The sequence below is a fragment of the Geospiza fortis genome, unplaced genomic scaffold (assembly GCF_000277835.1).
Source record: "Geospiza fortis unplaced genomic scaffold, GeoFor_1.0 scaffold182, whole genome shotgun sequence".
NCBI lineage: Eukaryota > Metazoa > Chordata > Aves > Passeriformes > Thraupidae > Geospiza > Geospiza fortis.
In genome coordinates this window covers 3,324,690-3,352,660 of record NW_005054367.1, presented here as the reverse complement: position 1 = coordinate 3,352,660, position 27,971 = coordinate 3,324,690, and the positions used below count along the sequence as shown (strand labels likewise).

At 40.7% G+C, this 27,971-nt stretch overlaps 1 protein-coding gene across 2 annotated transcripts in view; it reads right to left on the bottom strand.

The window, feature by feature from the left end:
- GALNT11 (polypeptide N-acetylgalactosaminyltransferase 11) overlaps positions 1–26,147 on the bottom strand; it is a 30,862-nt gene extending 4,715 nt beyond the window's left edge. For both annotated transcript variants that reach the window (XR_004082095.1, XM_005424349.2), the window contains exons 1-9: positions 25,815–26,147; positions 21,961–22,084; positions 20,434–20,600; positions 16,039–16,164; positions 14,479–14,728; positions 12,085–12,202; positions 10,310–10,462; positions 7,553–7,771; positions 4,347–4,451 (exon numbers count right to left, since the gene is read on the bottom strand). Coding sequence is in view for 1 of the 2 variants with exons in the window: in XM_005424349.2 (XP_005424406.1) it covers positions 4,347–4,451; positions 7,553–7,771; positions 10,310–10,462; positions 12,085–12,202; positions 14,479–14,728; positions 16,039–16,164; positions 20,434–20,600; positions 21,961–22,084; positions 25,815–26,109 (1,557 nt within the window). In the remaining variant the exon portion in view is untranslated. The remainder of the gene's footprint in view (positions 1–4,346; positions 4,452–7,552; positions 7,772–10,309; positions 10,463–12,084; positions 12,203–14,478; positions 14,729–16,038; positions 16,165–20,433; positions 20,601–21,960; positions 22,085–25,814) is intronic.
- Positions 26,148–27,971: the final 1,824 nt, after the last annotated feature.

Genomic DNA, 27,971 nt, shown 5'->3' with positions numbered 1-27,971 from the left:
ACTGGTTCATATTTGCAGCTTCAACTGCAATTGGGCTCCTGAATTTACATGACAGAAGAGTTTCTCTGTGATCACACTGAAAAAAAAACAACTGTCAGTTCCAACAAGCAGCAAGGACACACTGAAGCTGCCTCTTGTCTGTGCTCTCCCACATGCTTGAACAGAGCAGGTATTTTTGTTCTTGGCACAGAAATGTGTCAGGCACCTTCAGTTGCTGCCATTCATGCCCAAACCCTGCTGGCTCTCAGCAAGGCACATCTGGCACAGCTGGATATTCAGGGAAGTAGGAACAGCAGCCTGGTCCAACTGCAGGAGCTGCTGGTTCTCCCTCCCTTGGCCAAGATCACATCTGTGGAAGACCTGGAGCTCTCATAACCAACAGGAGAGTCTGAATTCAGAAAGCAAAGCAATTAAGGAACTTGGGGGTTTTCACCTCAAAATATCCTGGGTTACAGAGGGGTAGAGAAAAGAGAAGTAAATGGAAAGTGTGGCCCTGCAGTGCAGGGAAGATCCTGGGAGCATCTGGCTCAGCACCCAATGCCAGCTATTCCCAATGCACAGTGGAACCCTGGCACTCACAGGGCAGCTGGACAGCACTTCCCAGCCTCTGGGGATGTTGGGCAAGGCAACTCCCTTCCCCTGACATGGGAGCCTGTGAACAAGAGGAGCTGAGCCCCTCATACCTGTCCCTGAAGGACCTACAGCCACACAAAGTTCTTGTGGTGTGCTCCTGTTGCAGCCCTGTTCCCATTTCTCAGCTCAGTGCTGCACCTGCCATGCCCACTGTGTAATTTATTTTTTCCCATTAAGTCTGCATGAGTTTCACAGTCAGAATATGGCATATCAAACTCTAGGCAGAAAAGTCAGGCACACAAATTTTGCTTTGTCTCTTTTTTTGGCCTGTGAAACTAAAAGCAGCCTTCTGGGGGGTGCTGGGGTTTGGGACACAGCCTCACTTGGACAGCATGACTGGAAAGCACAGAGTTCATTATCACAGTGACTATTATAACACAAGGAAGGCCTCCTTGGAAGAAGTGCAGGGATCACATTAGAATTTGTCCCAACCCCAGGCATTTTGTGCCTTCTAAAATAGTCTTTTCTGTTTAAAGCCTGCCATGAAAAAGAAAGCATGGCAAGATTAAAGAGGGAGGAGAGAATGGAGAAATGGCAGGACTTGCCAGAGAGAATTACTATTGAAAGAACAATGATGGAGCCAAGTCCAAACAAGAGATGAACTGGTAGGAATGGGGAGAGAAGACTGCAGTGACACAGGGAACAGATCTTCAATCAAAAGCTGAGTGATGGCAAAGAACACAAGGCAGTGGTTAAATCCAGGGTGATACTTCTCCAGAAAGGCTTACACAAGACAGCCAAAATTAATTTCAAACTAATTATGTGTTTAGTGTAGAAAACAAAGGAAAGAGGAAAAATAGGCCCAAATTTGGTTCCAAATCCAGATTAGAGTATCACTATGAGTTTGCAGATTATTAACAGATTCAAGCACCAGGAAAGCAAAGCCACCCCATGAGGTTTCTTTGTTACACAATTGCAAGCCTTAGCATACTCCAAAAATTATTAACTAATTTTCTGCTGAAGACTGAAAGGATAATGTTCAGCTCTTGTTGCCAAAGGCTGTGGAGCCACAGCCCCATATAGGAAAGAAACTCCTGGCAGGCAGCACAGTATCTGAGGTCTGTAAGCAGAAAGGTGCCCTCCCAGGATTTATGTCTCTTTTCTGAGAGCTCTCTTCTTTTATCCTCCTATGTATTTCTCAAAAAAAAAAAAAAGACAAAAAAAATCCAAACACAACCATTAAAAAATGTAATCTATTTAAAAAAAGAAGGAACAGAGGTGCAGGATATTTTCAACCTGCATGCACTTCCTAACTAGCAGAGTTAGGAGAGCATCACTGTGAAGACTTTGGTTTCTAAAACTGGGCTTGTGTCCAGTCCCCAGAATTATCCCAGACTGTTTCTATTACAGTTAATGGAGCATCCTAGTTTTCATTATAACTTATAGACATATTTTTAATATATTTTCTATATACAAAACCCACTTCCCTTATTATTTTCTTTCTATAGCAAAATTACGAACTGAATGTCAGTCATGTCAAGCCTGAGAAACCAGGACAGTGTGTTGTGCTTGACTAATTTTCAACTCTACTTAATGATGATCATCTAAGTCAACTACAATGAAAAGGACTGCCCATAATGCTGATGCAATTGAAAGCTACAGAATACCTGTTATTGCTTTTAAATCCAAGTTAAATGAGAATTTGAAATTCCTTAGCAGCTATGAAGGATAGAGAAAACAAAGCAAGCATAAACCAAAGGTAAAACAGAAGCGTTTTTAAGGCCAGTCCCATGACTTTAGAAAAGTTGGTCAACTCTCACATGCATTCACCAGACCAAACAAAGGCTTTTTTCCTAGGACAAAGGCATAAACCAGATAATTCTAGGGCAAAACCAGCTGAAAATGCCAACAAGCTGAGTGAAACGACAGTTAAAAGCTTCCAATAGTGAGGATGTTTCTTGCTATTTTTATAAGAAGCTGCTAAATAAATGTCATCTTTCTCTACACTGTTCTCACATATCTATAGCAAGATTGTTCAAGAGGTTATGACAGCAAGTTGGCTGAAGGCACTCTTGGGATTTATTAGGAGAACAAAATAAGTGTAATAGCAGAAAAACAGTGTTGGTTGACATACTTGATTGGAGAACAAAATCGTTGTGAAAGAAGATAGCACAGCCAGTTTTTTTATGAGAAATAATTGCTAAATTTACCACTAGTAAACCAGATTCATGAGAAAAGAAGCCAAAGATCAACAATGAGAGCACAGATTTGTCTCTCTCAGCACCAAAGGGATAACTGAAATTCATTCTCCTGGATTAAAAAAAGTCAGAAAAAAGTTTTGATATGGAAAATCAACAGAGTTTTTCCTTCAGGCATGTGGCACTTCATTATGAGAAATATTGCAGCAAGGAGAAGGGAAGCATAACTGTGTGGACATCATGCCCAGGCTCTCTCACCCAAAGACAGAATGGCTCAGAATTGCAGCTTTGGCACAGCAAATGTGCAATCACTTGGTGATGATGGTGCCCATCAGTCACTATTACACTCTCACAGCCTTTTTTATTTATAAGACTTGCTGACTGTCCTACAGCTAATGGAGTAGATCAAATTGGAAAAACTCCATTCTCGTGCCAGCTTTAATTAATCCACCCTTAACACAGGAACTGGCAATTTGGTCACAGTGATGATTTCTCAGTGCTCCAGAGGTGAAGTACAAGGATGCATTGTACTTGATCCTGTCTGGCAACTGGACCTGAAGGCCACATGTCAAGAGCCAGCCACAGTAACCCTGAGAACTGCAAACACCCCTCTGTCTTCCTGTGTCACACTCAGCTGCTGAGGCCACAACAGGAGGCAGAAAGTCCCATCAGGTGACAAAGCACTCAGCATTTTGCTGGGATTGTCACAAATCACTCTGCCTCCACTGCTGCAGTTTCCATACCCTGAAAACTGTTGCCCATGTCATAGAGCTCAAGTTAGTCCAGCACAACCCACCTTTACTAAAGCTGTGCTGCTTTACATCCCATGCTCCATTTACTCTGTGCCTTTGATTACTTTTCTCTTTAGATCCAACCTAGATTTTAGAATTGGGTCCCACGGGCTCCTAAATCATAAAGTTCTCAGAGTAGTTCTTAGCTATGTAAGCCTCTATGGCATTAGCTGAAGATCTCTCTATCCTGGAGACTTTTTTCCAAGTCCTGAATTTCTGTCACCTGCAAGAAGTGAAACAGCAAAGGCCTCATGTAGTGATCCAAAAATTCTCATTAGGTTTTCAATCTATCCCTAATTAATCACCAGATCAGCAATTCACCTGTAGCCAAAGAATCTTCTGAATTCCCTTTATTTAACAACAAATCATTCATTTATCCCAAACTGCAGCCACTCCAGCAGCAGAGGACTGGTTGTGCAGTACACAAACACCAGCAGGGCAGGAAAGGACTGCTTTAAATTCCAGCATGAGGAACCAACTGAAAGAGCTGCTACAAATTCTGAAGTGCCAATCAGTGGATTATGAACCCGTCACGAGTTCATAATCCAGGGCAGCCTTCAGCCAAATAGAGAGATTCATGCCATAGAGACAGGAGATTATAACATCCAACACTCAGCATTAGTAGGAGCTCCACAGTGTCCTTGGCCAGCCCCATGGTTTGAATGACCCTCTGACAGCAGCCTGTCTGCTGATGAGATGTCACACCAGGGCACTTTGCCAGCAGGAAAACATGTTGGTCATTCTGAAGACATGAATGAATTCAATCTAATTGGGAATCTCATACCTGGTTCTGATCGTTGTAGTCACATTCCCGAACCACCACCAGGCCTCCTTTCTGACTTGGGTGGCCCTGGGCAACTAGGCATTTGTTGGTTTGGAGGTGATACAGCTATGAGTAGAAAACAGTTTGATAGTCAGTAAAAACCAGCCTTAGATCCCCAGCGTGCTCAAAAAAACTCAATCAACACTTCCAGTTATTAAAAAAAAATCTTCCCTTTTAAAATGCCATTCTGTTTTTCAGATATTTTGGAGAAAAAACTGCACTAAACAGTTGCAATTTGCTTTCTAATTACATCAAGATTTCTCTCTTTGGTACAAGTGTAGTACACACATCCTGGCTCTACTCTGTCAAGGTTCTTTGCCCTCTTCACTCTCCATGGAAGTCTAAGGCCCCACAAATTCTGCTCAGGAATATTGACTGTACTGTATAAACTGCATTTTACTACAGTTTAGCTTAAACATAAGTCTCCTCCTACAAGTTCTCTTCATAGAACAGGACAGCCTCCCTGAGAAAGGAGAAGGAATTACTGAAATAAAAACAACTTCAGAGATTTATGTTGTTTGCACATTGATTTTCAAGAGCATTTATGTAACTGAAAAGCCACTGTTATCAGCTGTGGTATTTTACTGATGGATCAGGGAGAGAGAGGACATTTTACAAGCATCTAAATGCTATTTTTGCTCTAATGCCCTACCTAGTCTGATTTAGGGGAATGGTGTATCAGGGAACTGAATTCAGGTCAGAAGCCTGTCCTGTGATGCAGAACTGTAAGCACCCACTATCAAAGCAAACAAGGAAGCTCTCAGCAAGCTGGCAGTCTCTCCTGATCTCAACAATGATGTCCACCCTAAGAGACATCCAAGACATTTTCCGCTGTACAATGTTTAGGTTGTTCTATTTCAAGAACCAAAAAATCATTACGATCTTGATGTATCCCCACAGAGGTACTCAGGGAGACAAAACACCTCTAATTGTGGCTTTCAGTTACACACATGCTCTGAACTAACTGCTGGCCAGCAGATAACTTCTTTTCAGCATGATTATTTTTCTTCCCCGGTGTGGTGGGGATCAGGCTCTGCAGGCAGCAAACACTGCCTGCACACTATGAGCTGAGAGATGGCAGGGCCTCAGATCTGACACCCACATTAAAAATACTTATTTCCAATCTGGAGCTGGATGTAGAGGAAAAAAGAATTTGCTGTCCTGAACTCCAGGCCAGGCTGATTAACTAGCCAGCTGAACTTCATTATGAAGACATCCATAGCCGTCTTGGCATTGCTATTGACTCCACAAATTTTTAGAAACCAAAATACCCTTCCAGTAATAAAAGGAACAAACTGCTCGATCACATAACAGCAAAAATTAGCACAAATACCAAATAATATTTTCAATAAACATCACTTCTGGAAATAGCTGTCCCAAGGCACAACAACAATTGCCTTGAGTGTACCATGCTTCTTCTGTTCCCCACACACATCTAAAACAAATTACACAAAACATTCTAAGTAACATTTCCTCACACCCCAGATCTAGCACAGATCTCATTTTCATCATCCCTCACTCAACAGAAGGTTTTTAAACCATAGACTACATGAGTTTTGTATGATTTTTGTCCTTTTTTTTATTGGCCATGATGGCCAGCATTGGATATCGCTGGTAACAGCTGCAACTATTTGTGATCATTACATTTCTTCCCAGCTGTCAAACCACCACTTATCTGTGGCCCAATTAGTTTTTGAGAATAAACTGAGATTTGGAGTGATTCCTCCCAAGTCCTAAAGAGTCTGGCACACAGTGGTGACATTGGCTGATCATTCTGTTCCTTGCAGGCATCTGGAAATAGTTTATACAGCCACCAGAGCCAAAGCTGACTCTCTCATACAACGCTGGGTATAATTCTTGAATCTCAGAGAACCAAGCCAAGGAATGGCATTTTTCTGCTTCTTTTCCCCATTTCTTAAGGGGTGCACAAAGTTTTTTCTCAAAATTAAGCCATGGTAAATAACTGCTGGGAAGATTTAACCTTAAGTGCTCCTGAGATATTTAGATCCCTCCAGGATCTGTTGGAGTTCTCTCCAACATCAACAATTTCTCAGTTAAATTTCTGTCTGAATGAAAGCAAAAAGCTATTAAATTCTAAAAAGAAGAAGAAAAGGTCTGACTAGGGGGGTAACAGCATCCAACAACTAGGGGAATCAGCCCATCAGTTTTATTCAGGGAAACCACATAACAAACTTCACAGCTTGGCTGGGATATTGCTATAAAAATACTGCACAAATTGAGGATTCCCAGACAGCTGCTTCCAAGAAAAAAAATCTAACGGTGCCAAGAGGTCCTGCATGAACACAGGTCCTCCTGACTCACTTCTGCAAAACCAGCAGCTACTGCAGCCTGGGGGGACATCCACTACTAAATGCTTCCAGTATTGAGTTAAAAGGGAACCTGCTAACCATAATCTGTGTGCACATGAAGCAGTTTATTCCAGAGTATTTTCTTCCACAGGGAAGACATTCAGATAGTTTTCTTGGGTTTGAAACTATCAATTATTTTTGGGAAGCATAAAAAGCACACACCAAGTGAATTTGACCCTGGAAAGAGCAGATGCAACTGTTTGGTGACTCTGCCTGCATACAAAGCCATAAGCAAAGGTGTCAGAGCTAAGGCATGAATTTAATAATGATTTCCTTCATGAATACACACAAAAATTTCTCTCTTCACTTCTACTTTGAAGAAAAAAAGAGAGGAGAAAAACTCATATTTTGTTCATTAGCTAACAGGCAAGACCAGAAAAGCCATCATCAGCCTCAGATGCAAATGTTCACCTTTGCAGAAAATGACAAGTAAAATGAGTTTGGAAACTAATTACACTGTACTCTTATCATAAACCAACAGAGCATGAATATTTGAGGCCAAATTTCTCTCTATCCAAATCCATCTTCAGAACCAACAGCCATGAAAACACATTCTAAAGACAGCAAAACTTCCTAACTCAGAACTTCAAGATAAGAAACATCATAGAAGAGTATCTAGTCTAAGGATGACCTGAAATATAGATTAGACTGATTTGACAAAAATCCTGTTATTTTCAAGGCAGCTTGTTGCAAAATTCATGGAATCAGACTATTTCTGTTGTATTAGAGCAAATCTTTAAGAAAAAAAACTCATAATAATTAGCACACCAGAATTCCATCTATTTAAGTTTCTCTTACCCTTCCACGTTGGATTATTTTTGGTCGTTTCTGTGCTCTGTTAATAAAAACTGGCTGTGGGGCTTTGGCATTGGGCCCAGATATTTGCATCTCAGGATAGATGTTATCTAAATACCACTTAAAGGACTTGCAGTTCAATCTCTTCCTCAGTTCTACACGGTCGGTGATATTTCCATAGCTCCTCATCCTCAGTTCAGGTCTCAAAGCAAAATACTGCTCCTGTATTTAAGAGAAACAGGTTGGGGAAAAGGGGAGAAGAATTTCAGATTAATGATTCCCAATTTTTTCCTGTTTCCAGAACTCCCAAAATTTCATTTCATTTTGCTAGTGCTTTCAACCAGTAGGTTTGAAACTGGCAGTAGGAAATTGTAATGCTTGCATTGTCACAGGAAGCGAGATTTAATCTTCCTAACTCTGAGTTAATCTTTCTAACTGAGGATTTTTTTGATGAAGATAATTCTTGGGTACAAATTTGCTGAGCCATTTTAGATGCCAACTTCAGGAAGAAACAAATCAGTCCCTGACTTTATTCCATTGGCAATACAGGCATCCTAAAATCAGTAAGTAAAAAACAGATGCATGTATCAGCAGCAGCCTCATCTGACAAAGGTTTCTTGAAATTATTTGCATTGTTGTGGTATTCCAGTGTGCTTCATCTTGCACAGTTTCCAGCCTTCCAACTTTACAAATTATTAGGGTAAAACCATTCCAGAACAGACCTATAAATGAGACTAATATCATGAAGTTCAGTGGGAACACATCTTATTCATGTGAATAATCAGAACTGTCACCTGGGTTTTCTGGGAAGCCCAGTTCTTTCCAGTCATCTGCATCATCTCCAAAAGGGCTCCCACAATGTTATTCTTCTCCCATTCTATTTTATGATGACAAACAGTTTTACAGATTAGGTGAAGACAGGTTAAGATTCCAACCCAATCTCATGTGCTTTTTGACTCCAATGCAGAGACAACAATGCAGACAAACAGGAACTCATGAATGTACAACATGGCACGGATACTATTGCTAAAACTAGGCAAAAATCCCCTTTTAGCATTTAATTCCAGATAGATTTACAGAGCCTACATAAAAAGCATTGTATTTGCATATTAATTTGTTTACCAGGTACCATTTAGAATTCAGTTTTCAGGGCATTGAACGATGATATTTTGCTGGATTCATCTCTAGGAGACATCTGGAATCCACCCACCATGATGTGGTTCTGACAGTTTTCAAGTATTTCCTGCTCTCTGATACTCAGAAAACAGACAGCATCACCTCTGGACAAGTTACACATCTCTCCTCATCACGATCTTTGAGCATTTGGATGTGCTTGATGTACCACTGCTATTTTAACAGCAGAGGAAGGGGAAGTGTGTACTTGGTGTACATTGGACTGTTGGCCAGCTCTGAGGAAGTTTGGAGACAGACTGGATATGACAATCTGGCCTGCTTCAAAAAGCAGCTCTGCTATTCCAATTTTCTCTTTCCTGGTTGAAGTTCAAATGCTGGTATCCTACCTTGCATGTGTTATTTATTACCACAGTATACATGAACTTATACTTTTGCATTTTGCTTTTGCCAGTTATAAAAATTTTGCTGAATCATTTCCCTTATGCCATTTCATTTATTAAATACTGATATTTACTCCTTTAAGTCTTATCTTTGTACTGTGCAATGTTAGATTGCTTTGGTAAATTATACTGGCTCTAAATATTTGCATTATTCTTATAAAAACAAAAATATTTCCAAGCTTTTCTTCCATACATTCTCTGGCAGCTATCAGAGAATCAGACCAGAAACAGCTGGAAAAGTTCTGGACACAAATCTATGATAAGAGACTGCAACAATAAGCAGCTCAAGTGCTTGCTGGATAAATCAGTTCAACTGGAAATTATAAGAATCAAGTCTAAGCTTCAGAGAAAGCCATCAGTAATCACAAAACTGTGCCCAGACATTGGTAAAAGGGAAGGTGATAGATCAGATCCACTAAAGCATTACAGAGATGAGGAATGGAGATAAAAATTAATGACCTCTAACAGGTTCATCAAATTGAAGATCAAGGTAAAGGATGGGGAATGAAACATAAACCTCTAAAGAACATAAAATTAATAAACTACATCTTGTATAGAAATTGTAGGGACCACAGGAACTGAGCACACAGCAAATCCTGTGGTCTCAGAGGGCAAAATGTCATTAAGTATCCCAAAGATGAGGGACGCAGAAACACATGATCTATGTTTCAAAGCATCAGTATCAAGATCTGAAGACAAGGAAGGAATACAACTGCCCTTGAATCAAGAAGTAAATCATGATTGCTCTTCCAGGGCAAGACAGACTAAGAAGCAGATTGCTAATTAAAACAGAAAGCAAACAAGCAGCCAAAAAAAAAATCCCTGTCTCACAATATGGAAACTACCTGAAGGCACAGTACATGGCTGCCGTGTAATGCTGATTTGGACACAAAGCAATGCAGAGCTCACAAAAGCTCATCCATCATCTTTTACTTCACTAAAAAGGCATAAAACTCAATCTCCTACAGGCAGTAAAGTAACAAGGAGGAGACTTGAGCACTCAAAAGCCAAATGAGAAACCAGAATACAGAACTTAGGAATTCCTATCAGAACTAACATCAGGAGTTCAGACTGATGGAAAACCCCATCAGAGTCGTAACAGATCTCACTGTGACAGTTCTTTGACAAACAAACCAGTCAATAACCATTTAATGACTTTATTTCATGACCTAGAACTGCCTCTTACCTTGTATTCATCCATCCACACATGTGCCAGCCTCAGTGAGTTATGAGCCATAGTGTCCTGTCCCCCAGGTGAGCCATAGGGACGCCTCTTACGGAAAATGTGTCCCACCCTGGAGCAGGGGATGATCAGAAGTCTGCCACCACACATCCAGATCTGTCCATAAAAAACCAGAACACGTTCAGATTGCTCACACACTGTTCAGATTGCTCACTAACTTCTCCCCTTCTTCAAGAGATACCTTGGGAGGGTTATACATTATACAGGATTAGGTGTCAGCAATGTTGGCCTTCATGCCATGTTTTCTGACAAATTAGATTTTTAGATCTTCATGTTACAAAAGATGATTTTTCTCATATGACCACACTTTTCACAAAACACATCATGGCTTTCAAGAGACAAACAGAAAATGTTGCTGTTTTGCTCTAACAACCTAGCAGAAAAGACTGGGATATATGGGCTAGGACTCATCCTGCAGATTAAGTTACCTAAATTCATTTACCTGCATGAAAATTGTCCACAATTCTGTGACAGATAACAAAGACCAGTCTTTGTCATCAAGGGAACCTGGAGAGCTTTTCAATTAAGCATAGAAACTTATTGGACAGAGCTGTTTGTTTGTGTTAAGACAGAGGAACTCGGAAACACTGTTCCCATTCAGATGCTACATTCAGGAGTCTTTATCTGTGGCACCAGGGATCTACACTTTATTTACACTCTACTTCCATTTCTTTTTTTTAAATTGCTTTTTTAACTTCATCTTCCAGCAAATACCAGCACTGGCCCTTTGCTGGACTAATATGTTCTCCAGCCCCTGAAAATCATCCCACACTAGCAGTTCATAATCAAGACACTTTTAAAACTCCTTCTACACAAGATAAAGACCAAACTTCTTTCCAACTCTCCCCCAGAGAGACAGGGACTTCCAGAAGCTCTAAATTCTCTGAATGTGTTCCAAGATTTCAAAGCCCTTTTTATTGAAACTGTGTATTACAAGATAACAACAATAATCTCCTCACACCCCACACACTTCTACTTAGATACCCAATAATTACATTTATACCCAAAATTGAAAGATTTTATTTATTCAGTACACGCTCCTTTAAAGTCACTCAAATGTATGAAATTCCAGTTCTTATTTTTGAACCCTAATCTTGATTTCTCTAACTGACAGATTCTCTAAAGTTTTGGGGGCTTTGCGTCTGGTTTTAGGCTTGTTTGGTTTTTTTATGCTAACTTCACCTTTTAATCCCCTTTTCATATCTGTCATGATAGCATATCATTTTCAGGCAGACTCTTGTCAAACCTGTTGATGAATGCCCTTTACAAAAATAAAGAGATAAGCACAACATTAAGCACAGTAAGTTGTTTTTCTTTCAGTGGAGTGACAGGGAAGATGAGAGAAAATACAGGAAGCCCAGTGCAGCAGCTCCATTTTCAGATCTTTTGATTATGATTTTCTCATTACTTTTCCAACCAAGATGACCCCTCTTCATGACTCTTAATTTAGTTCCAGAAAACTTTACATTTCCAGGTCCTCAGAAAGGAGGCAGAACTGTCTAAGGAAATACACTAAGCTTACATCTTAGCAATATTGCTGTGAGCCACTCATCTCTAATCAATTTGTGAAATTCATTAGGCACTGCTCATAAACTAATTTCAAAAACTTGCCTAAGTTCTTTTCCTATGCTTCTTTACAGCTATTATGAAAAGCTCCACCACCAAACTAAGAAAAAGCCATAAAGATTCAAGTACAGAGCTGTAAATTCTGTGCTTACCCGAAAAGATATTTCCAGGTTTTCTCCTCCCCAGATGTCCATGCCACTGTCGTACTGCCCAAGCTCATTGAAGTACTCTCGATCCATGGCAAACAGCCCTCCAGCCATGGTGGGTGACCTAAAAAGGTACATGGAAGGAAGTTCATTTCCTTTTAGACAGAGAAAAAACCCCCACACAGTAATTTTTGCTGAATCTGTTGGTCCCAAAGTCCAAATTGATGAACTGACATAACACAATTAAAATCCTTCAGCCACTTAGACATGAGTTCTAGTCTCAAAGTATTTGCAAAAGCAGATCTGTAAGGGGTATTTGTGATCTTCCATTGTTCCAATATCTATAAATCATATTTCTTTACCTGGCAAACTTGAGGAAAAGGGATAGGACAGAGAAAGAGGAACACCAAATGCCAGAAGCAGCTTTGTTTCATTATTGACTCAATTATCAGTTTACTGGCAAGTTATTTACACTTTGTGTATTTATAGAAATGGTCCCTCTGGCATTTCTCAGTTTTTCACCTTGTCTGTATGTTGCTAGAATGTGTTCTATTCTGTAAAAACCTGCATATGATCCTCACTGTTCAGTCTCTAGACTGAATTCCTACTGTATCACAACACTGGAATATGTGGATGACCTACAAGACTGTAACAGAGTAAAAGCACTACATAAAAATGTGATATGATAGCTGGAACATCCCATGGGCTGGAAAAAGGCTTTTTCCCACCCTTGCAAAAACCCCCTGTGATGAAACCAAGCCTAGGTCAGTATTTCATTGTTTGTTCTCACACAAATTTCTGCTGCAGATTCTGTCACCTTAAAAACTGGGTTGAAAGGTTACTCTCAATTTTCCCACTCTGACACCAAAATACTTCATTGTGGAAAGTCACTAAAATGCAATACTTTCTGTTGGATGGAAAGCCTTCTTTCAAGGTTAAATAGCAATCTAGGCTCTTTATTCAAAGGAGGCAGAGACCTTTAGGTAGGAAAAATCACTTTCATACTCAGAAAAGGTCATCTTTTGAGATGGTTACACTTGCTTTAACTATAAAGTTCTCTGTCTTTTTAGCACAGGACTTTTCATAAAAGTGAGTTGAAGGAATGCAACAACAGTGTTTAACACAGCAACAGCTAACCTTCAGCCACTGACCAAATTAAATGTGAGAATAGCTCTTAACAGAATAAGGATTTTAACACTCAAGGCTGATTCCCCACTCAGATTTTTTCAGCCTGTCCTTTCCTTCCAGGTTCAGAAACTGCCACAGTGACACTTTCCAAATGAGCCAGTCAAACTGTTAAATAACTTAATAATTTTCCTGGCTTCTCAGACAAAATTTTGGGATGGGGAGACATGGGAAGGCCAACTGCTGAGCTGTCAGATGACAGCAGAGAACCTGTGCTGGAACTGTTTGTGGCAGCAGAAATGCTCTTATTTACAGTCCAAGAAAAGAGAATGAGAGAGAAATGAAAACACACCCAATTTCTGATTCACTTGGAAAATCTTATCCATAAAGAGTTATTTTGTAAAAAATGGGAAGCTCCTCCACCTGACAAACCTGAATTCTTTACTGAGATTGATACCTGCACCTAGAAAAAGCACAGTGAGCTCCTTGCCTTTGCTGTAGCAGCTCTGGTTCTTTTCATGAAGGGATTCACTTGGGACAGTCCTATTCTTGTGTCTGAACCACACATGTCTGCTCCTAATAAAAGGTGCCTGCTGACACCATTTTACATCAGCTACACATCCACTAGAACCAGATATTGCCAGTTCTGTACAGGTCACACAGCCATCAGTGGTTAAAAGATAAGGAAGGTAACTTTCAAGTCCCAGTGTTGAGCTTCACTGAGAATTTTGTATCAAAATAACTTTCAAAAGACCTCAAAAACAAATTCCTATTACCACAAACAGATTTTCCCAATCTAGTAATTCTTCAGCATTTCATCACAGAAATTATATAGTTTGTATTAGTGGGAATGCAGGCTACTCCTACAACAAAGGCTGTATTTTCATTAAGCCAAGCACACCAACAGACTGGAAACAAACATCAATGCATAGTTCAAAAGTGAAATTATTGGATAGATTTAATACAAACTACCATAAACTCCCTCAGAATTTTGTCTTCAGCAAAAGCTGCTATTGTATAAGCATTTCCAAGTGTGTGCTTTCTTGATCTAATAAAACAGATATATCTAATTCATGATGAAATGCCAGAAATGGAAGTGAAATAGAAATAGGGAATAGTGATCAAAACTAAGTGAAATAAACAAGTCAGATATTTGACAGGTTAGGCAGCTGCTCCTAAACCTGCACAGCCAGAGACCACTCCCCACTGCTTAGGAAGTGCTCCTGATCACCCCTGTGTCACACTGAGCTTCTCACCACACAGCAGGAGCCTTACTTGATTGGAGCAGTGGCTCCCTCGGGTCCCTCCAGCTCTGCCAGGGGCACCAGATCCCATTTGAAGTGCAGGCCCCAGTTGAAGCCCCCGCGCACGACGGGGGAGGAGCTGTAGGTGAGGGTGTCGGCGCTGATGATGTCGATGACGGGGCACACCACAGTCCTGTGATCCTCCCTGATGGGGGTCAGCAGAGGCTGCAACCACATCTCATTCACCTCACAGTGACTGTCCAGGAACACCAGCACCTTCCCTGCAGAGCACACAACACAAAGTGTCAAGAAAGTTCCTCAGTGCCATGGAACACAAAGATGCAATTCAGTGCAAACACACGTGCATTAGACAAAGCAAACCTTGGCAATTTACACAGAGATTACCGGCCACAGTCAGTAAGAACAGTTTGATCTGTGACACACCCTCATGCTCAGTTGGTCTAAAAGGGCACCAGCATCTTTATGACACAATATAAAATTTATGTAACACTAGAATAATATGGAAGAGATGGGAAACAGCTTTAAAGAAAACAACTTTGGAGCATGCAAATATAACAAGTCACCCCACGGACAGTATTTGACTGGGCATGGGGATGGAACTCCTGCAGTTCAGAAGAGCAATAAAATTACTTAAAATTGCACTAACTGAAATGAATTTTAGCACAGCTTGGAAAATGCCAGCACAGTCTTCTCTCTGGATTACACCATTACAATACTAATGAGCAAACACCAATTAAGAGACTTATCTGCTGCTCAAAATTATTTAAGAAAGTGTGCTACTTTCTCAGATGCCAGAGAATTTAACTGAAAGCACATTCTGGTAAAGGCTGTTTATAAATCATCAAATATTTGTTTTCCCAATCAACACTCACTGCAACAGAAGAGCTTATACAGAAAAACATTGTTATTAGATTTGAGCATTAAAAACTGGATTAGTGTCCCTTAAAAGGGAGCAGATTTCATTTTAGAGCAAAAGTTTGCACATAAAACATGCAAAAAATATTCTGCAACTACAGTATCTTGACCACATGGAGATGCTCCTGAGACAACATTCTTTCAGGGCAAGAATAGGAAAAACTCTACATTGTCTCACTAACACTGCAGTCATTGTTTGAGATACAGTGCAGGGGAAGATTTGGGATGATGATAACTTGTGTTCATAACTTTCAATAAAATGGGGTACTTCTTTAGAGCACAATACTGGTTTTGTTTCACAATTTCACTCACCCATTCTAAAAAAGTACCTCGTTTTATTAAAAGCAAATGTCTCCAGGGAAAAAAAAAAGAATCAACAGCTGAGACACTCAAAGTGTCTCAAGGTTTAAAAAAACACACTCAAATTTGGATCCAAATTTCAGTTATCATTTGAGACAGTGTAGGGGAAGAAAGATTTGGGATAATGCTAAATTGTATAGTTTAGAGTGTGGCATGACATGCAGAGCCCCTTCAGGAGGCTAAAGTAACCACAGGTCAAACATCCAACATCTGAAAAGCTGCACTACAAAAAGAGAAGTCACCCAATCAACTAATCATCAAAGTATGCAGGGAAATGAGAGAAAAGGAAGTGCACCTGTGGCATGAGAGGCTCCAATCATCCTTCCTCTGATCAAGCCTTCCCTCTTCTCATTTCTTACCAATTTCGTGGTTTTGGGAAGCTGAGTTTTAACATATTCACTCAAGTCTTTTTTCAAGTCAGCTGAAAAAAGGAAAACACAAGTTCAACAACAGGAAAAAAGTCCTGAAACCTCCATTTAAAATCTCAAGATGTTTAACTCAAAAATGGCCAAAGTCTTGATCAAAACATCACCCTGACACAGCAGAGCTTCAAACCAAGAGTATCAAAGGACAGTACTCCCACATCCTATACTTCCCCTTCAATGCCTTTAGTACATTACTCAAGTTGACTGGAACTACTAGACTCAAAAAAAAAAAGGAAAAATTGCTGTTCAAAGAAACGCATTTCCAAATTCTTCTTATGGTGACTGGCATTTGCAACAGATGCAACAATAAACGTTTCACGCAGGCAAATGATTTAAATTACTACATTCCATACATGAAAACAAATGCTGACACCTTTCAGAAGAGGCAGGAAGACACCTAATATTATCTGTGCCTGCTTAACTGACAGAACAACAGATACCAGGTACAACTCACTCACAGCTGGTTGCTTTTCTAAAACCCAAAAGGATCAAAGCAAGCCTGTGCTTTTGAAGGAGTGCAGAGTTCACTGGAGTCCATGGGCACCAGAGTAACTTAGCTAACATCAATGGCAATTTTAAGAGTAACAATAGTTCTTTCACCCAAGGTCAGTGGTTTCTAACATTAAAGCAGAACTACTGAAGAGAAGATGGACACAAAGACTGAAGTAATGGAAAAGCATAAGTTAATAAACTTATGGAGAAATAAAAAGGAATACAAAATGAGAAAGAAAAGCAAAAACCCAACTGAGACTTGACAGAGAACCTTAGTACAGAGAGGCAGACAGACTTTTGTCAGAGGATATGCCAAAATAAACATTATTCTGAAGAATGTCAGCTCAAACATTAAAGTTGTTGTTAATGAGATTAAATGCCAATGGAATATATGTGTCACTTTCAGGAGGAATAAGAACTTTCAGGCAGGAGATTCCCAGATGCCATTCCAAATGTTAAGATCTCAGCCTTTGCACCGCAAGGAAACGTGGTGGATCAGAAGTGAGAAGGTAACACACAGAAAGTATGATGCCAGAGAATACTCTAGGACAAAGGAAACTCTATGGGGAAATATAGACAGAATTCATTTGGGTCACAGGAATTCTCTTGCCTGATCTGGAGTAATGACATCGTATGTCAGAGACAATAGGGAAGAAGTTTTCAGAGAAAGTCTCCTAGAAAATTGATTAAACAATCTCTGAAGTATCTCCAAATGAGATACCCAAACAAGCAGGGCAGATTTGCAAACCTAAAATAAAATAGTGTTTGAATCATTCTTCACCTGATTCATTATAGCAAGAGAAGAACAGTGTACACCTGCAGAAACAATGGGACAGCACAAAGCAGAAAAAGCTCAGTTATCAAATTCAACTCTTACAGCAGATGAGGCAAACAAACAAGGAAGGAGTTTCACATCTGCAAACTCTTGAAAATAATAGGAAAAAAAAAAGGTAAATATGTCACATCCACACCAGGAGCTAAACCAGGTCCACAAGATTGGCTTGAGCAGCAGAATGGAAGGACCAGTAGAGTTTTGACCCACACAAAATGGCATTCTACTGGCAACTGTGCCATATCACAGATCATTCTTAACAGGCAGGTTTGTCTCAGACACATTTTGGGATTTTTGCTGTTGATGGGTTTTTGTGTGTCATCTTCACATCCATTGGGAACACTGATACAATCCAGCCTGAGAAATCTTCCTCCAAAAACAGAACTGCTCCCTTTTAGCCAGTCTTCAAAAATTACTTCAGGCATTACCTTCTTCCATATCTATGCAGCAAAGGCAAAATGGGCCCTGGGATGGGAGTCTGGAGTGTAATTATCTTAAACTGCTCTAAAGTATTGAGTTGCAGACAATTGGTTCTTTTTCTGTTCCTCATTCTCTCCTTCTACACAGAAGAATGCCTCCAGTAACAGCCTTCAAAACACATCCTCAGGCTTTTCCATAACAGGTTAAGGCTAAATCTGGGAGAAAGAGGTCATACCAGAAAAAGAAATCCTGCCTTTCATGGAATGGAGAAAAATACAACAGTGGGTTCAGTGAGCCATGGCAATGCTTGGCTAGTAAAACTGTTGATGATTGAGGTTAAGAAGCTTTTTGAGGCAAAACTAGGTGCAAAGGCCCAAGGTTTGCACAACAGCACTGATGGGTACCACAGCTCTCATATTTGTAGGAGAAGAACTAGAGAAAATTTCATCTAGAACACCACTTCAGAAAGCGGGCAATGGAAGGAAAATTATTCTTTAATTAAAAACAAAACAAAGGGGCATAGAGATCAAGCAATCTGCCTGAGCTCATGATATCCATAGCACAGCCAAAGTTTTTATCCATTTCCTCAGTTCCCAAACCATCCCCAGTCCCACCTTTCTTCTGCTGTAAGAGTCCACCCATTAAAATCAAGCAGCAGCAAAACCATAGGATCATTAGCATCAAGAGCAGTAATTCTGTGTAAACAATACCTCCTCCTGCCTTTGGCTTCAGAAGAAGTTCATTTGAAGTCAGAAAGCCAAAAATAGCTACTTGAATGTTTTGAACTTCATTTGGTTCAAATTCACTAATTGCTTCAATTTAACAACAGACCAGAAGAGTGATGGTATTACTGCCTAAATACAGGCATCAATCAAATGCACACTTACATTCAGAAGACTGAGTTTTGAAATAAGGCAATCTCTGAATACACAACAAATTGCACAAGACACTTTATAGCAAGGCATATGCTCCCAAAACAGAAAACAAAACAAGCTTTTAATTACTACACATTCTTATCAGCAAAGAACAGTATTTGATCTTTGTTTTCTCTTGTATCTCGACATTTGATCTGACCTCAGAGAAATCAACTTCCAGCATAACAAGAGAATGCCATTCTACACCAGACATATCTAATCAGTCTCTTAGAGCAAGTGAGACCTTAAACCAGAAAACAAACAATGAGACCAAGGGTGCTATAATTATATTAAATAAAAATACAACCTAAAAAATATTTAAAATGCAAAAAGCTGTGGACTTGAACAGAGGTGAGCAGGGAACCTGCACAGTCATGCTGGCAAGAACTGCTATGCTAGCACATTCCTCAACAGGCATTTGGCTTTTGAAGAGCCAAAATGAAAGGCTTTTTGAGGGCCATGCTTGAATTGCATGTCTGTCTTTGCCTTGTCTGTCAATCGAGAGAAAAAGCAGCAATCCTCCAACAGGAGCAAAGCAACTCTGCAGGGTCTACCCCTGCAGGGCCCCTCCAAGCCTGCAGGAGCAGAGGTTGCTCCCAGAGCCAGGACAGCCGCTCCCGGCGTGGCCACAAGAGGCTGTTGAAGAGCCACGCAGAGCCTGCCCAGCCACGCTGAGCCCCAGGGCGCTGCTGCCGGTCCGGAATGCTGAGTAAGTACAAAACACAGCACTGTTTCCATCGTGCCACAGCAACCCATCGGCAAGGCTGCAGCCGGGAGCGCCTCCAGCTCCTTTCAAATGCATTCACAGCGAGTAGCGGCCTCTCTGTCACCTGCTCTGAGCACCTGAGCAGCTCAAGTAAAGAACTGCAAAGAAAACCCAAACTAAACAACTGCTTCATGACCCCCACTCATCAGTGTGTGCAAGAGGTGAGATAAGAGGAGCACCTCCCCTGTGAAGGCAGGGGGAAGCTGGGGCTGCTCAGCCTGGAGAACAGAAGGTTGTGCGGAGACCTCATTGCAAACTTCCTGTATCTGAAGGAACTCTACAGGGAACCTGGAGAGGGACTCACTAGGAACTGTAGTGACAGGATAAGGAGTACTGAGTATAAACTGAAAGAGGGAAAAGTAAGGTTAGATATTAAGAAGAAATTCTTTACTGTGAGGTTTGTGAGACACTGAAACAGGTTGTCCAGGGAAGCTGTGGATGCCACATCCCTGGAAGCATTCAAGGCCAGGTTGAATAGGGGCTTGAGCAACCCGGTCTCGTGGGGAAGAGTCTCTGCCCATGACACCAGGAGTTGGGACTAGATGATCTTTAAAGGTCCCTTCCAGTCCCCTAACATTCTTTGATTCTCTGATTATTAGCTTCAAAACCTGATTTTGAATGTTAAAGCCCGGATGATACAAAGCTCATCAGTAAAATGGCACCAGTGGCAAAGAGGACATCACCTTGGGCATCTCTGGACACCACATATCTCTATGGCTGGCACTCTGGTGATGGGCTGCAGTACAAATCGGTTTTGCATCACGACTTCCACAATTTCTTTTGAGCAGTCAATGAAGCACAGGAAGACCCAGGAGGGTAACATTCCTAAAGAGTGTCTCACCCAATTCACTGTTGTCATCCACCAGAATGATTTCGTGCAGGAGGTGGGCGGGGGTGCGGTCCAGGACGCTGTGCACCGTGCGGAGCAGGGCGGAGAGCGCCTCGTTGTAGAAACAAATCACAACGCTGGCAGAGGGCAGATCAGCAGGGTAGGACTTCTCTCTGCATCTGCAAACAGGAACACAGTCTCTGGCACTATTTACACAGGGGTTTCCACAGGGCTGGGTCACTGCTCAAACTTCCCAAATAACAAGCAAACATTAAATGTGTAGGAGGAACCCCGAATGTGAACATAATGAGCCCAGACGTGTAACAGCTATAGGAGGGCTCAGCAGAGTAAATTATTTTCCACATAACACAGACTCATAGTTAACTCTGCTGCTTGTTAGAAAACAGAGGATGCCATGCACTGAGGTGGGAATAAGAACCAGAGATCCTCAAGACAGAGAACAGAAGATAGTGAGGGCTTGTTTCAGCTGTCAAAACACAGTCGAGTACCCTCAGGTAGCTGAGACAGTTCAAATATGACATGAGGTCCACAAAAATACCACAGCCTTATCGGCCAGCTGCTGGAGACAGAGTTGGATAGCCCAGAAAACCTCCACTGGTGCTAAATACCTATTTACACAACCAACACTGGGATTCAGAGGGCAGATTAAGACACTTAAGTCTAGTCACTGCTGTCAGTGCAGTCTAAATAGCGTTCAGTTCACCCTAAGGCTGTCAAGTGTGTTTTGTCAGCTGAAGAGCTCTGCATGCTTCATTAACTCCAGTGACTGGATCTCTGCTAATTATAATAAAAGCAGAGACAACTGACTAACAAGCAGTTATCTAAGCATCTTAATCTGCAAGATGAATCCCACTCCAAGCAAAAGATCATTCTTTCTTCTCCTTTTCAAAGCTCGTCCTTACTTCTAATAGGGCCAACTATCACAAATTAATGCCATTTGAAGGTGCCAGGCATAGGGGGATCCAATAAAAACAAGAAATTATAAATGAAAACCCAGAAGTATAGAAGAAAAGCTTTCATTTACTTAGAATGAGCTCAATTCTGGGAAAAACAATCAGCAAGTACAATTCATTACACTCACCCACACCAGAGAAACCACTAGAAAATTCATGCAAGTTTATTTATTTTTCAGTGTTTGGAGTTTTTATTGCTGTTACAGAGGTGAGTTGTTCCTCCCCCTATATGCACCAGGTAGATTATAGAAAAAGATATATTCTTTAATAGAAAATATTCAGAGCAGTGCACAACTTATCATATACCTTTAGCAGCTGACAAAAAAACCTTACATCCCCAGAAATAATATTAATTCAAAAAAAGACAGAAAAGACCTAAGAATAGAAATCCTAACTTCAAGCACTCCTGTTAAACAGCTGAAAAATCTGCCTTCAGCAACACATGGGGATGGAACAGTGTAGGACAGAAATACCAAAATACCAAGAATATTAAATACTGCATCAGGTGTAACAAGTCATTGAGCTATGAAACTACACCACATTGTCTCCAAAAATGAGCACCTACTTTGCATCTCTTGTATCAGGCACCTCCCTGTGGTATCCCAGTCGATTGCTGATAAGCATATTGAAAGCATGCTTCTGATAGCCCAAGTCTCTCACTTCCTGATCTTCTTCATTAAAAATCATTCCTGCAAAAGAAACGTGCCAAGATCAGCTAAAAGGCTCAAAAACATCATTTGAAAGAAATCAAGGATTGAAACCTTTAATCTCTTCTAAAACCCATTATGCTCTTAAAAATCCCTCTGTTTTTGCAAATTGTGTGTTTGTGCAACTATTTCTGCTCCCTCTCACAAACAGGCAGCACTTATGAGGCCTTGCAGCTGTAATAAAATTAAATCCTTCTCCAAAGACTGCTGGCTCCATTGTGTTTATTGCTTCCCTTCACTCATGTGGCCTCTAATTCTTAGCACTACCTAAAACCAACATCAAACAAGCAACAGAGGACAGACTTTGGCACACAATGAATCAGCATCTATCCCTACAGGTGACATGTGTGTAATGGGATTTTTGAGTAAGGAAATACATTTAAAATGGTAGAAAAATCCTCACAATAGCAGTTCCCATTTCATGCAGTTCTGAAGTCCGTGGTAACAAAAACAGTTATACAAGAACTGTAAACTTTTGTTTATTTGACTTGGGACTTTGACAGCAAGTAAAACACCAGCAGAACTGCTGTTTTTTGATTACTTTGGCAGAACTGGCAACTGTTACTAAGCATGGCAGAAGTAATTGTTGGTATTGGGACACTGCTATAAGCCAAGATGAAATTTTCAATGCCACCCTGCCTGCCTTGACTCAGTGCCATGGGCTTCTCTCACCAGTGTGAACAGAACCAAAACATTGTGGCACTTCACACAACTCCATGAGGGAGAGACAGCTGGTGTCTGCCACCACCTGTGCCTCCAGCCACTTCTGCAACAATTCAGGTAGCAGAGTGATTATTTTTTATTGCCTCTATTCAGCTGGCTGCACAGAATGAGATGCCTGTCACCTCTTCAGTTATTATCAAGCTACACAGGCAATTTTACTGAAATTTCAGTACAAGAAGTGAGCAAGGATCATGTAAGTTATCTCCTTTCACCCTGCCCATCATCTCCATATCATTCAAAATCTGCAGAAAATAGTTAACAAGAGGGTTCCCCATTCACATGCTACTGCACTTCCAGGAAAATATGTTTCATACATTCATAGACTAATTCAGATTGAAAGGGACACCTAGTCAAATCTCCTTCCCAAAAGCAGGTCCAGCTAAAGGAAGTTGCTCAGAACCAGTGCAGTTAAGTTTTGAAAGCCTTCAATATCTCCAAAGAGGAAGATTCTACAACCTCTTATTTCCCTGTTTGAGCATTTGACACCATCACACTGAAAATGTTTTTCCTCTTCCATAACTGAAATGCCCTCACTCCAATTTCTTGTTATAATCCCATGCGCTCTGGAAGGAGTCTGCCTCCATCTTCCCTTCAGCCTCCTGTTCAGCTGCTGCTGATAGCAAGAAAATCTCACCCCTCAGTCTTCTCTCTGAGGCAGAATAAACTCAATGCTCTCAGCCTGGCTCCACACCTCACGTTCTCCAGTTTTCACCAGCTATGCAAAAGCCAGCTGAGCTCAAGCCTGGAGAAAATCAATTGAGTTAAACACAAAAGAGAAGTAATTTTAAAAGTTTGAAACTGAAAAAAAGCTTCAAAACAAGTAAACCATCTGGGCCTTCTGAGCACAGCTGTGTCTCAATGACAAAGTCTACCCACAGATACCAGGTGACTTCCAGGAGGGAATTCCATCCACATTCCTACTATTTACATTTACCACCCTGTGGCTTTTAGTCTCTAGTTCAGCAATGGCAATGCAGCTGCACTGTGCAACAGCTCAAGAGTAAATGCCCTGACATTTGAGCAGGACCAAGTGGGAAGTGCTGGGTATGATATCTGTGAGATAAAGGGGACACACCCACACAGTGCCTTGCGACTGGCTGTGCTGCTCAGGGCTGAGCACTCCCACCGTGCATGAGGGGCACTGTGGGGGTAGGAATGAGGTCTGTTTACAGTGGCAGTGTCAGTCCCCCAGCCCCAGCAGCCTAAAGGGGTCAGTCAGTCCCCTAATGAACCACATCCATCCAAAGAAATGCAAGAAATCCATTCATCCAAGAAATGTCTCCATCTGGTCAGTTCAAGTACCCAGATCCATTATTCTGGCATAATCAGCAGCACCTTAAAATGTGGTCACTCTAAAATGTTTTGTTCATACCAAGCATGAACTTAAAACACATCCCAAATGTTTCATTCTACAATCCATCCATAGCCAACCACTAACTATGTTTTTCTGATCTTATGAATATATTCAAGGAGTGCTAATATTTTTAAAACTTTCTCATGAAGAACAGTATCCAATGCATGCAAAAGACCTGAATGATTTCAGTTCAAACAACAGACAGAAGCCCTTGGAAAACAAGGGGCTTGCAATCAAAACCTCATTTTAGGCTTTACTTCAGCAGTGTTATGTGGCTCTCACAGATAAAGAAAAAAAGACAAACTGACCTACCAGATGACAGTTTGATTTTGACTATCATACACCACATTTCTTTTCACTTTTTAATTTTTTGGTTTTGTGTTTATCACTGTCCTACTCTAGACAGACTTCAGAAAACCGTTTCCTAACACACCTTGTCTTAAGAGCTGTCTCCTGATGATTCCTGTAGAATTTATCCTGGCACTATAACTCCCCTTGGCTTTCACCAACCAGAGCAGTCACTTGGTTTGAAGATCAAAAGACTTCTCAGTTAAAAAGCTCCATTTCTTTCCTCACCCAGATTGAATAGTTGGAAAGAAATGGCCACCTCTGGACTGGCCTTCGCCTCACTTGGCACTCAGGCTTTTTGCAGTGAACTGAAAAACACTTGTGATGCCACAGGGCAACATGAACTGCCATTTTTCTAACATTCATTCTAATACCCAACTCAGAAAGTGAAGTTTGGTAAAGTTCTATAAACTCATGAAGCTCGTGATTCACCATTCATCCACAGCCATGACACGAGACTTCACTGAGATCTGAGCATTAAACCCTGGCTAGGAAAGTTCATTTCTGTGCTCTATCTCCCAAAGCAGCTGCAGAAGCCAATACCCCAACACTTTGCCACAACACTTCTGCCTCCAGACCCAAACCAAGATTTAAGCCAACATACAATGTGCCTGTTTGCACATCTAAACCCAGCAGTGAATATGCTGTAAGCACTAGAATACACAAAGCATTTTATTTTGGAACACAAAACAAAACCACCTCATCGATGAAACATGCTCCAGTGAAACATACAGACCTTTGCTGGTACAAAGTAAGCAGGATTTGGCTCTAACCATTGCCATCTCAATCTTGCATTGTTAGTTTGTCCCACATGCATTTCTTGTAGAGTAAGTTATACTTCAAGCATGTTCTCCAAACCAACAGGTCCTCTTAACTGTTCATTGATATCAAGCTATTTTTCATTACTGCATATAAGTACAGTTTCTCTGTAGCTAACTAAGGCTTATGTATTTGAGCCCAATTAAAACAGGAGTAAGATATGAAACAAGCACACACTGAAGCTTCCAAAAGTAAGACTTAGTTCATCAAGGGCAGACCCTGCTGTAACCCAGTCTTCATCAGCACTTACTTATACAGCATAGATGTAAATGTTAGAGTGTGTTTTGGATTAAGCACTGTAAAATAAATTTCAAGTAATTCTTAAAGAAGAGAGCCACGAGTACCACATGCATTTTAACAAACAAAACTTTTTCATTATACACTTTCCCCTGAGATAGTTTTCTGTAAAAAAACCTCATTTCTCCTGTTGTTTTACTAAGTTTGCCACCAACACTAAAAACCACTTACCCATTTCAGGAGAGAACTCTATCTCCCCCTTAACTGGATCCTGGATATGATTTCCAAAAGAGTTTCCTATCTTATTCTCTTTCTGTTGCAATTCAGGTATATGAACTGGCCCCCGTGTAAAACGGGGGTAGAATTTTTTTGGGAATGGCCTCTGAGGTTCCAGCCCCTTGATGGGCACATTCTTGAAGGATTGGTTCTCTTCACTGAAGTTGAAATAAACAAAGAGCAGAAGTGTCCAGGTCACGGATGTGAAGAGGCACCCATAGCAGAAATAGCGAAGTGTGACACTTCCCATTGTAGACTCAGCATCCTTAAGGGCCCATTCTCAATTACCTGGAAAAGAGTGAAAACATACATTTTGAGAGTGCTGCCTGTTACCTTATACATTGCAAAATACATTCAATAGGTTACTCTTCCATTAAATGATTTTTAGAGCTTAAACTTCAGGCACAGACTGTAAGAAGTAAATCCCTTTTAACACTCCCATTCAAAAAGTAAACATGACCAGTTTTCACATTTAATGTGGATACCACTGCTTTAAAATATGGAACAAACAATCACTAAGAGCCCAGTGACACACCACAATTAAAGGTAAAAATGATTAATTTTCCTCAGAATAGTTATATAACTATCTCTGTTCCACAACAGTATATTTCTCCTGCCTTGAATTAAACCTATAACTACATAATATACTCTACACAGGGAATTGATTCTTCATGGAATTGTTTTGGCTGGAAAGGACATCTGGAGGTCACCTTGTCCAATCCCCTTGCCCAAGCAGGGCCACTCTGAGCCACTTACCCAAGAGTAAGTCCACATGTATCCATTTTCATAGCTCAGATCCTATCCTAAAGCACAGAATGAGAGACCACAGATTCAAAAAAGCTACATGGTTCAGTTCTTCTTGCCCCAAATTTAAGAACAGCCCTCATGAATGTCCCAGGAGTTCCAGAAAACATGGGATGCAATTGAACAACACACAGCACCAAGACAGTCACATTTACAGATAATCTTCTCCACAGAAAGAAGACAGATGGGACAGGAAAAGAAGGAAAAGCCCTAAGGCAATTTACTGGGCTCCTCCAGGCCTCTGCAGACTCCAAAAAAGCTTTCATATTCCCTGAAGGAGATGCCCATCTAGAGCTGGAAGGAAGCAACCCAGACTGGAGTTTTACTTTAGACATCCATAAGATAATTTTCCCCAAAGCTATACTGCATAAGCAAAACTGTGAAGTGAAGCAAATGAAGCTGGTGAAAGTGTTTTACTTATGGGCCAGGAGAACTGGGTAAATCTTCTGGAGTTCCCCAAATGTAAAAAATGTTCAACACCCTTCCCCCACCCTGCAAAAGAAACCAAACAAAACCAACCAAAACAAAACCTCCAAACAATACACAGAAAAAACCCCACACTAACAAAAAAAAACCCCACACGCCTTAAAAACTATACAGATCAGTTCCTCAAACTGAGGGGGGAAAATGCTGACTCAAAGAATTTGATTTCTTTCATCACTACCTAACCAAAACAAAGTCTTTGCACAGTAACAAAAAGTCAGGAAATAATTTAATCACTTTTTAATTAGCAAAACTTTAAGAAAACAAATACTGGGGTAGGAGTCAATCATTTATGCGGATGCATATTTCAAACTACTCAAAAAGTCAGAAACTACCAGAAGTTTTCAGGTCAGCCTGGCAAAGAACAAACCAGAACATTTATGAGTACAAACAAATCATTCTTTCTCAATATGGGAAACTATTAAACAAAGGTAGAAGCTGTTAATGATCCCAAAGAACGTTATAAAGACACCATTTGCTTTGGCAATGTAATTCTGAGTCCTTAGTGATTTCCATCTAAAAAGAATATATGTCAAAATTCAAGCTTACCTTTCCCAGACTGCAGCAGGTCATCATCTCCTGAGAATAAAATATCCACAGAGCAAAGCAAAAAACCAAAACCTACCCTCCTCAAAAATAATTTACCCATTGTTCTTACCATGTCAAACTCCCTCACTTCTGCAAGGCAACAATCTACAGAGCAGTTGAGCCCAAGGAGCTTAAAAAGGTCTTACAGAGGGTTTAAATCTCAGGCTGACCCTGTGCATACAGATGAATTGCACTCTCTGTGAAACAGGCTCTCTCTCTCTAACACTGTCACAGAAA